Source organism: Rhododendron vialii, chromosome 5a (assembly GCF_030253575.1).
Source record: "Rhododendron vialii isolate Sample 1 chromosome 5a, ASM3025357v1".
Taxonomy (NCBI): Eukaryota; Viridiplantae; Streptophyta; class Magnoliopsida; order Ericales; family Ericaceae; genus Rhododendron; species Rhododendron vialii.
This window is the reverse complement of record NC_080561.1, coordinates 24,935,246-24,946,114: the sequence shown is the minus strand read 5'-3', so window position 1 is coordinate 24,946,114 and position 10,869 is coordinate 24,935,246. Positions and strand designations below refer to the sequence as shown.

The window sequence follows — 10,869 nt, the reverse complement described above, 5'->3', positions numbered from 1 at the left end:
GCTTCCGAGATAAGCATGAAACTCCTCGACGGTGGGGCACAGTTCTTGAGAACCGAAGCGAAAGACGTGCACCTCTGGATCCCAAAAGCGCGCCGCCGCATGCAGCAGGACGGGACGAATTGCAACATCTCGGAGATGTCTTAGGGCGTAAAGCCGGTGCCCTCGGAAGTTCAGCCAGTCGATGCCTTTGAGATTGTCCAACCAAGGGCGAAGTAAGGCTTGGTTTAGCATGGTGATGGAAAGAATGGATTTTTGAAGGGAAATGATGAAATGAAGTGTGAATGGCTTACCAAAGGAGAGCCTGGTATTTATAGAAGCTTAAAGTGGGCAACACCACTTCCCCACCAGCCTTGAAACTCATCAAGTTTATCATTTTCAAAATCTTTTCAAAATTCAAACTTTGGAAACTTGGAAAATATTGGAAAAACCACAAGTCAAGCTTTAGGAAGCCATTCTGTTCTGGGGAAGCAGCTAATACGAAGCCATTCAGGCACATTGAAAACGTGCGAGCAGAAGAAAACAACAGAGGACAGCCAATAAGTGGCATTGGAAAACAGCAAGGGACAGTCCATGACAGCAGTCCCGAGCGCTCGGGAGTGAAGTCCCAAGCGCTCGAGACCACTCTCGAGCGCTTGAGAGTACTGCTGTTTTGCAGCAGATTCTAGTTTTCCCATTTTGGCTTCCATGAGACATTAGAAGCTTAACAATTCCCAGCAGTTGTATAAGGGGTACAGTAGTTCTGTCCATGTGTTTTGTCGAGTATTCAAGGGTGTTACGTGAAAAATCATAAGTTTTCCAAAGTTTTCACTCCTTGAGCATGTCGGAATCCGTATCAAGGGCATTTGGTCAAATCAAACAACACGCTCGAGCCATGACGGGTTTCAATGACTGTTTGACGCACTCCAAAAACGCGTCAGCACTCTTAGTTCAAGCTTTCATCATTCAATCGTACCAAAATCGTCATTTTAAATGCAAGTGTCGATTGTCAAAAATATTTTAGTAATTCTCCCGGTCCCCTCGAGTCACAACACTCATTGTCAACCGCGCAGCGCACTCGGTTACGATCAAAAGCCCTTAAATCTAAATTTCATGGTCGATCGCTCGAAGGTTTGTCGTTTGGTGTCGATGTCGAGTTTTATTCCTCACTTTGAGAGTATCGGTCCAAATTCGCGTACTCTTTATGTTCTTTCAAAGCTAGACGAACATATTTCATAAAATATAATTCTGTAACAGCAGTGCGAACGAATAAAAGAACAAAGTGCGAATTCTCATAAATGAACACGGTGTTTACAATGAGTGAAAAAAGAAGCACAAAAAACTGGGACAAACACGCGCCCAAATCCTGACTACCGGGGCACGCAGGCCCGAGCAAAACTGAGGCACGCAGGCCCGAAATCTACAACTACGATGGCACGCAGGCCTATGTACAAGGTAAAACTAACAAAGCAAAACTCGAGGCTCAGACCCGTCGAATCCTCTTCTGTTGTGGTCCCTCGGACTCAGAACTCTCGGGTTTGTCATCACCGTCGTCGTCAGGAGAACCAGAAGCAATACTCGAGTCCGACGTCCCCAGGACACGTGACTCGAAGGACTCCTCTGTGCCCTCCTCTGTCTCCTCCTCTGACTCCTCCGGCTCCACGCGAGCTGGTCTCCGCTGAGACGCCCCCCGGGGAAAAACCTTGAACTGTCTCGCACCCGCAGCAGGCCATGGCGCGCACCCTGCACCCCGACCTCGTGCGGTGGCAAGCACGGGAGGGCTCGTGGCGCCCTGCGGGCGCATCCTAGCTGAACGTCGTGGCGGCACCTGCATATCACAAACATTTTCTCATTTTGTGCATATTCGAACGTAACTTTACTCAAATCGAAATATAGAATATGTGTGCATGTCATACCTGAGTGGCAGCAGGAGAAGCAGTCACAGGGGCAGGTCTTGTCTGAAGGACCCTCCCCTTAGCGCAGTCCTTCAAGAGGTGGCGCATCCCCACCATCAGCATGACGGCCTGCTCAGCCCACTCTCGCGGCACCTACAGAATGATCCAAGATTCAGAATACGCGAACAGGGAGTGGTCAATATATAAAGCAAACGAAAATGCTGTTTATACCTGAGCAGGAAATCGCATCGGCGACTGTGGGAGACGTGGCACGTCGATCACCTCCCGTGCACCCGACGAACTCGTCACGCCTATAGTCCACTTCAGCGTTGGCAACGCCGGTGGTACTGAAGCCTCCGCGGTCTCTGGGACCCTCGTGCTCCCCTCTCCCCCACCTCCGGCACCCACACCTCGCCCACCAGCAGGGGCTCTAGCGCCTCGTCCCCGACCCCGTGTAGAGCAACCACCGCAGCTCCGCGCTCCGCCCTCGTCCCTCCAAGCCCCCACTCCAGCTACCCGTCTCTCGAACTCCTCCTCCACCCCTAGGCTCCTCGCCAAGTACCGATCCGCATAAGCAGCATAGTCCAAGAAGCGTCGCAGGTGCCTCTCCAGATCCGTGTTCGGCACGGTGAACAGCTCAAGCTCATCACGAGTGTAGGACTCAGTCCTCTGCACGCGTGGAGGAAGCAGCCCGGGAACCACGAACGCTGGAAGACCAAGTGACTGTCGAGTCACTCGATCCCCCAGGTACCACTGCCAGCCCAGTGGGCACTCCAGTAAGACCCTGCTCTGCATCACCTCCCGACTCCTCGGAAGGAAGTCAGCCTCCATCCCTGCCCACCGGTCCCAGCGAACTTGCAATTCAAATTTTGGATTCATTCATAAGTCTACTCGCCGAAAAATTTGCTAAAAGAAAAGCAAGAGATGTCGATCGTACCACAACCCCTGTCAGGTTGTCCAGCCAGCGCCGGAAAGTCATCACCTCTCCTCGTCGCTCCTTTGCTCTCCGGTATGCCTTACCCCAGGCTAAGCCGCGTGGGAGTAAGTTCGAGTCCGTACAAGTATTCTCGGGTGGGAACATCCCGAGAACCTCGTAAGCCCAAAGCTGCAAGTTTTGTAATTCAAGTCGAATCAATCTCAAATGCATAATTCAAGTCGAAAAGCAGTCGAAAGTAATTCAAAAGCAATAATTCAAAATCATACCTCAAACACCCGCCAGTACCCTCCAACTGTGTCTCCAACCCCGCGAGAAGCAGCTCCAAGGAGACAGTAGAGCGTGCACAGAGCAGCACCTCCCCAGTCGAAGCGTCCCGCCTGTCCCAAGTCGACCAAGCCCGCTAGATAGCACAGGTGCACCCGGCTACGCCTGTTCGGGAACAGAGAAGCCCCGAACAAGTATAGCAAGTATGCCCGGGCCATCTGGGCCGCCTCCTCATCGGTCGCAGGCTCGTGGTCCCAGTACTCCACGAACTGCCCGTAAGTTGCCATCCCCCCGCTGTGGCGTGGCACTTGCCCGAGGAACCACCTCAGAGCCGCGTCGTCCAGCACCAGACTCGAGTCATAAGGGATCGGGTCTCCTCCAACTCTGAGCCCTGTGATCGCCGCGAAGTCGAGTGGCGTCACTGTCATCTCCCCGAACCGGAAGTGGAAGGTGTTGGTGGTGTCCCACCACCTCTCCGCCAGCGCTATAAGCACAGCCCGGTCCACCCTCACCACTGTCAGCAGCTGTACGAAGGGTCCAAACCCTGCTGCCTCCACCAGTGCTCACACCCTCTCAGGCAAGGCCCTGAAGTGCGCCAGTGAGCTGGCTGAGCCCCCGTGGCCGTACACGTCCATCGTGCGCTGTTTCAACAAAGCAAGAAAATAGCATTAGATCTCGAGCAGGAAATAAAATTTAAAGTAAATTGCGGGATTCAAGAAAAGATAGTGATCGAAAACTCACCGTGACCCAGCCAGAGGAGATGTGTGAAGCTCGGTCCCGGAGGAGCATCTCCTTAGGGTAGTCAGCGTAGCCGGGGACGTAAGCCGTCATCCCCACAGGCTCAAAGAAGTGTAGTCGAGGAGCATACGTAGCCGGAGTGAACTCGGGCCCCTCCCTCGCCAGGTAGCCTCCCCGCCCCTCCAAGTAGGCTTTCGCCTCGTTTACCGCGGTAACCCGTACTTCAGCAGCCACCTCGGCAGCCACCCTATCCCCTCCCAATGCCTCCGCCTCCGGTACAACCACCTTCTGGGCGCCCGAGCCCGCTCCGCTCAGTAAAGCCCCTAAAAGCGACGCCGAAGCCCGGTCCTCAGGCGTGCTAGCGTCCTTCAGCACCGCTGCAACCACAGAGTCGAGACCAAGCGCGTCCAAGACATCCCGGGGCTCCACGTCCTCTAGGAAGTCCCCGTCCGCGAAGGGAACAGGGCGTGAGGACCCGATCCCGCTATCCCCACTCCTCGGCTCCAACACCGTCGCCGTCCTCAGCACCAGCGTCTCGCTGAACTGTCCGACAACTACCTCCTCACCACCGAGGTCGGCTATCCCCCCGTCGCTCGCCCGCTCGGCAGCCGCAAACAACTCCTCCACGATAGGGGTAAGAGGCCTGCCCGAACCCCCGACTCCACTGCCCGAACCTCCGTCCCCGCTGACGGAGCCCTCCACTGCTGCCACCTCTGCACCCTCACCGGCAGCGACCGCCACTGGACTCCCTCCGGCGACCCCAGGGTCACCAGCAGCCGCCGCCACTGTGGCACCGACCGTGGCGTCCCCGCCGCTGGGCTCCGCCCCTGCGCCACCGCCATTCCCCCCAGCTGCCACCGCCGTGGCACCAACGGTGACCTCCTGACCGATGACATCCGTCCCTTCGCCGCCGCCGACCGCCCTGTCTTCGTTCCCCCTTGCCATACCAAGAGTGAGAGAGTTGAGAGGATTGGGAGAGGATTGAGAGGAGTGAGAGAGTCGAGAGGATTGAGAGAGTCGAGAGAGTCGAGAGGATTAAGAGAGTGAGAGAGTCGAGAGGATTAAGAGAGTGAGAAAGTCGAGAGAGTGAGAGCGGTCGAGAGAGATGAGATCGATCGATCTGGTTCTCGAGCGCTCGAGAACCAGGGTCTTAACCCCCGAATCAAAAGAGGAAGATGAAAGGGCGGTGGACCCCAGCAATGGTCCCGAGCGCTCGACACCACTCCCAAGCGCTCGGGAGTGGGTCACCAGTGCTTGACTCTTTTTGTTGCTTTTCGTAAGCTCATGCATTTCGCCTTGATTAATGATCATTGTCCTTCAAGAATTTTTACAAAATCAATCTCAGTCCTGTTTAAATCCGAGTCGAGACAGAGCAATCGATGGCGGATTTTGTTTCGTGATCTATTCTGGATCATCCTAGTTTGCAAAAAAAAAAAAATAATTCCTGCTTAGAGGTCGATAAAAGTTTCCTAAATTCTACAATCGTCGATGTATTCGCAAGAAGTTTTACCCAACGCGTAATACTCCTTTCATCATTTGGTCCACCAGACAGAGTAACGGATGGGCCCCATTTCTTGTTTCTATCGTTATCAAAGCATTTGTCGATCTCTTTCCAATGCATGCATCACACGTGTTTGCATTTGCCCCAAAGAACTACGCTGGTCTGATCCCTACAAATGGGGTACGTAGGCAGTCTGAAAAGACACGACCCTGTGCATTGAGTGCTTGTATGCTTTTTATTTGCATTTGATTCGTAAATTGAGGATTTGATTTGGCTCGAATTGGGTTGTCTCGATCTTTGGACGACACTCGCATCCAAACATGATGCCAAGCGCCGTCCAAAGAGGGGCAACTGTAGACACCCCAATTTGGACTTGTCAAATTTCCTTAATTTGTGGCCCTGGGGCTCCCCGATGATGAATATGGATCAGAACAAGCCATGTACCAATTGAGACGTTGCTCCTTGGAGGAAATGACCAAAATCATTCCCAAGCGCTTTGAAGCAGTCCCAAGCGCTCCAAACTGTTTTCCAAAAACCACTGGCCTGACTCACTCTCAAGCGCTCGAGACCACTCCAAAGCGCTCGAGACCTCTCCCAGTGCCCAATGGGTGAAGAAGATTCCTACTATCCATGCAAGCCATCATTGCACCGGCTGAGGTGAGTCAACACTCAACCTCAGTCAGAGAAGAGATCAGCTGAAGATTTCTTTCTTTAAAAATGGATTTATTTCAAAATCACTTGATTATCAAAACCATGGGTTATATCCTCTATATATATACACCTTGTCTTTCAGCAAAAGCAAATAGAGGGGGGGACGAAAATCTTCTCTCTCTAAACTCCTCTTCTTCCCTCTTTCTTGTTCAAAGGAAAAGGTCTCAAAAACAAAAAACTTCTTGCCCAACTTCAAAGGTCTCTTTCAAAATCATCAAAGGAAAAGGCAAGAAATCCAGAGCACTCTCAGTTTCTGATCTCCACATTCACCTTTCAAAACCATCCAAGGAGCAAAGTGTCAAATAAAGGTAGAAACATTTCTATCCTTGGTTCAAATCAAGAGGTTGTTCTCCCTTCTGAGGGGGGTCTCTCAGCCTGTCCCAGTCCTTAATACTGGTGCATGGTTGGGAGACCTTAGTGAAAAGGCAAGAGCAAAGAGTCCATGAATAATGTTTTCCCAAAACCCCTACTGGAAACACTCTCGAGCGCTCCAGAGTGCTCCTGAGCGCTCGGGATAGTTTTCACTCCCATGCATGGCATTTTGGTAAGCAGTAGGCTGGGGTGAGATGCACTTTTAAACGAAATGGTTTTATTCTAGCATGTAGACACAGAAGATCATTTTTTCTAAAACAGAAATGTTTCTTACAAATTTCAAGTAAGAATAAAGTTTTCCTAAGTTAAAAATAAGATCCTCTCTTGTTAAAAACTCAGATAAGGATGTTTTTATGGTGCAGCATTACCATTTTTTTTTCGTTTGAGAGTAAGCTGGCATGCAGCTCACTCCCAAGCGCTCGGATCCATTCCCAAGTGCTCAGGAGTGCATGCATGCCATTGCATTTCACTCTCCCAGTTTTCTGAGCTTCTGCATGTATAGATGTGTACATTTGCTCTTTTAGAATTGTAGATCCGTTTGTGTAATGGCAAGGATACATGACTTGAAAAACTTGAGGTCCCATCTCAGTTTTTCAAGTCCTCTTCTGAGCCAGTGGTCTGTGTAACAGTATTTCATTTTGTAGTCTTTACATTGTGTTGTGTCAGTGCTAACAGAAAGTGCACTCCCAAGCGCTCGAGAATGCTCTTAAGCGCTCGAGAGTGAAGCCAGTGAGGAGTGTTTCATTCCCTGTTATCTTGCTGTCTTTCATCACATAATCACCCTCCCATACACATGCACCAGTGTACACCGTTATTTGGCATCTTATTCGAGACTAACAAACTCTACAGGATTTGGTCAGTAGCACTCCCAAGCGCTCGAGAGTACTCTCAAGCGCTCGAGAGTTGATCCAGTAGCAGTTTATACTGCTTTGCCAGCATGCATATGCCCATCATCATTTCATCACTCCTTGTACACAAGCACCAGCATACACCTTCTATTTGCTACACTTATGGATACCTGCTACATGTTTAACGAAACAAAATCCATTTGAAAAATCCCATAAACGTTTAGTAGAGACCGACATCGCGTCGGGCGAGGGGGGGTGCCGTAAAACCCTTCCCCCCTCGTAACATGGCTTCCGAACCCTCGAATGATCTCTGGTTTTCAATTCAAGTCAATCAATTTTCAAATCAAAAACGGTTTCTCGGGTGGCGAACCATAAATCCGGGTGGCGACTCTTCAAAATTTTCAAATCAATTAGCCGGAGCGGTATGTGTTTTTTTTTTGGGCCGCCCCGATCTCACCCGGGGCTGTGGTAGCCCACAATAAGCAGCTTGTTTGGTCCTGTCCATTTCTGACAAAGCCTGATTGAGGCTAGCTTCAGCTGTTCCGAGTTTTCCTTTCGCCTCTTCAAAATCAGCCTTGGCTTTGTCTCTTTCTCTCTCTAGTCTTGAGATTGTACGGAGCAGCCTAGTGTTGTCGTTTAACAACCTGATCCTTTCAGCATCTGCATCTTGGAACTTCTCTCCCAATGTAATCATTTTTTGAATGAACTGAGAGATGTCCAAAAATAGTGACAACACTGTAATAGTAAATAAGGGGAACATGGAGCATGCATAAAGTAATGATAATACTTTACCTTTATCCCACTGACAAGACCAGTGGAGATGAGCCGATTAGGTGGAGATCCAAACTCCTTTTGCATATCGACAGGCAGCAGAAGGCCTTGGGCAAGTACAAGTGCAGTTTCAAAAGAACTTGCACTATCCCCAACATGAACGAACCAATCACCCCTGGTGAATTGAGGGGCCCAAGTTTGAGGTAATGCTTGGGTACTCGGCGATAGGGGCTGGAATCGAAGCTGCGGCTTGTCCGGCGGCATCACTGAAGTCTTCTACTCTAGGACGTTTGTCCCGATGAGCATCACCAGCTTCATGAACAATATCAGACCCTCGAGGAGAAGAGGAAGACTGGGTAGAGCCACCCCTGGTACGACGGGGTGGGGGAGGAGCATGCCCGGTTGATGCTGCCCTCCCAGAGCCCCGTCTCCGGGCAGAAACAGTCAGGAGAGAGCTAAGGTTTATGGGTTGATGGGACATTGTACCTGAATTTGGCGGAGACGGGGAATAATCGGATGACGATGATTGACTGGTATCAAGGTCAATGGCTGGTTGTTCGGGTTGTCGTTGAAAGACGGCTTGACGTTGTGAGGATCTTCTAAGGATTAAGCGAGGCAATGGGATGCCCTCGGAGACGGGAACTTCACCTGGTTGTCCGGCAACAGTAACTCCAGCATGGGATCTCGAACTCCGTGGTTGGGAAGCAGTCGAAGTTGAGGCAGTACTAGTACTTAGGTTGGCGAGTCTTCTGTCAATAACCCCTCTGTATGCAGGATCGTATCCTAATAGAACGTCCGCGTTGCGACCTCGACCAGCTGTTAGGGTACTGGGCTCACCTGTATATTTCAAGATCCTGTTAATATCCGTTGTTCGGACATAACTTGGCACACGCCTGGGACGTTTGTTGGCGTTATCCGCTGCAAATTAAAGCACAGGTATGGTTTAAATACAAAAAGAGGAAAACAGTGGAAAGAAATTATAAGTAGAGCAAAAAAATCAGGAGCATACATGGGTAGCCCCAAATATGGGGGCAATGAAGGCCCACCACCTGGCCATCTTCCTCTATTGGCTCGAATGCTCCGGTAACGTAGAGGAAGTCAATCTCATGGTCACGAGCAGAATCAGGCAGATTTAGCACGAGACACTTTTCTGCTCTTCTGCTCTTCTGACATTGAAGTAATATGTGTTGTAATCGGGGTTTAGCACTATGCTATACCACCACTGAATATCCCAAATTCCTAACTGAGTCCCCAGAATTCTATTCAGAGCTATTACTCCCATTACAAGCCTAAATACGTTCATAGAAACTTGCATGGGGGTGAGACGATACCAATTCAGGATCTGGCGGAGAAGTGGGTGAAGTGGAAATCGAACCCCACCCTCGACAATGGCCACAATAGGGATACACATTCTATCCCATGAGCCATCGTCCCTATCTGCTCCCAATGGGGCAAGTTCGAGGCCCACATTGTCTAGGACGTTATACTCTGCCCTAAATGCTGCCATGGCAGTAGGAGTTTCACAGAGTTTTCTAAACTTACTGGGTTTAGGAAGGTTTTCATTGTCATCCGCCATAGAGGTAACCAAAAGAAAGCTATGAAATCAGAAAAGGGTATGAACTAGCCCTAGAAACCAGCGGTTCTGAGATCTCAGAATGGACTAAAAAATGAAGTAAGAACGAGGATCTTACAAAGATACTATGAAGATTCCCTGGGACGCAATCGAACTTGCAGACGACGGCGATGGCGGATGTGAGGCGGGTTATTTTTGCCTAGTTTTAAAGAGAGAAAGAAAGGGTTCAAGTTTTGGTGAAAAATCCAAAAGTATCCTTTCTAGGGGTTTAAAGTGGAAGGAACGGAGACGAGATGTCTCCTCTCACACCGTTACAAGAAAAGTAATGGAAAGAAGGCTTCAACGGATGCCGTTCTGACGTCGTTTTTAGCCGAAACGTCAGTCAGAATTAAATACAAGACGTGCGAAATATGCCACGTGGAAACACTACTTTGAGGAAATGATGATTAAACCGCCAAAAACATCAATGGGTTTGGGTATTATATCTACATGGAACTCAAGGAGCTCACCTCAAGGTCTAATTTAAGCTTTACTTGTAGTCCCCGAATAGTGGCAACAAGCAAAGCTGGGGAACAATTGTAGGGAGGTATTCCCGAACAGATAAAGTAATAATCAAGCACGTGATACGAGGGATCATGGGTTAAACACGATTAAAATCAGGTTGAGCGATGGTCGGCGATATGGACTAATGGCATGAGAAGTCATTAGTCTAAACTGACTATTCGGCAGATAGTGACATACTGTTATATTGGTCCAAATAGCTAAACAAAGACCAATGTTATATGTGAAGTAGCCGGCCCAGGCAGTCTGTTTGGCTACGAGAGAGCCGAACAAGGAAAGAGCTCCAATCAAGAGTAGGAGCAGAGGGAGTACTCTAGAAGATTCCAGAGTAGTCATTTCATGTAAAAGATGAGATCCCGAGAATATAGGATCTAGATAGGATACCCAACGAGAGTGGGATGTTCGGCCAGATATGGAAAAGAGTCCTAAACGAACTACAGTAATGAACTAATAAAGGAACGAGAGTCCAAGATATTATGGTTTCCTATACGAGGTAGGAAACCTAGAGCAACACGGATGCCTGGGCAACAAGCATCCATGAATCTATAAATATGAGGTAAACCTAGAAGTAAGAGGTACGCAATACGTGGCATTCAAATTATTTTTCCTACTGATAATTAAGGTTCGATTACTAGTACGTGATACTCACTTAGGCATCGGAGGGCCTTTGCCACGAGAGGCAAAGGTGCGCTCACCTTTTATCTGTTTTTGCAGATTAGGGT

General features: G+C 49.5%; 2 protein-coding genes across 2 annotated transcripts; both read right to left on the bottom strand.

Moving 5' to 3' along the window:
• Nucleotides 1–2,733: 2,733 nt before the first annotated feature.
• Nucleotides 2,734–3,500, bottom strand: LOC131327717 (protein MAIN-LIKE 2-like). Its single transcript, XM_058360856.1, has 2 exons — nt 3,075–3,500; nt 2,734–2,976 (listed from the first exon to the last, which is right to left on the bottom strand). The coding sequence occupies exons 1-2, from the start codon at nt 3,498–3,500 to the stop codon at nt 2,734–2,736; spliced, it is 669 nt and encodes a 222-aa protein (XP_058216839.1).
• A 135-nt stretch (nt 3,501–3,635) lies between these two features.
• LOC131327716 (uncharacterized) lies at nt 3,636–4,755 on the bottom strand. The gene is made up of 2 exons (XM_058360855.1): nt 3,814–4,755; nt 3,636–3,713 (listed from the first exon to the last, which is right to left on the bottom strand). The coding sequence occupies exons 1-2, from the start codon at nt 4,753–4,755 to the stop codon at nt 3,636–3,638; spliced, it is 1,020 nt and encodes a 339-aa protein (XP_058216838.1).
• Between the last annotated feature and the right edge of the window lie 6,114 nt (nt 4,756–10,869).

Coding starts and splice junctions, on each gene's coding strand:
- LOC131327717 (XM_058360856.1), bottom strand. CDS start 3,500: ATGACAGTGACGCCACTCGACTTCGCGGCGATCACAGGGCTCAGAGTT. Junction 2,977..3,074: donor GGTACTGGCGGGTGTTTGAG/GTATGATTTTGA, acceptor CAAAACTTGCAG/CTTTGGGCTTACGAGGTTCT.
- LOC131327716 (XM_058360855.1), bottom strand. CDS start 4,755: ATGGCAAGGGGGAACGAAGACAGGGCGGTCGGCGGCGGCGAAGGGACG. Junction 3,714..3,813: donor TCTCCTCTGGCTGGGTCACG/GTGAGTTTTCGA, acceptor TTGTTGAAACAG/CGCACGATGGACGTGTACGG.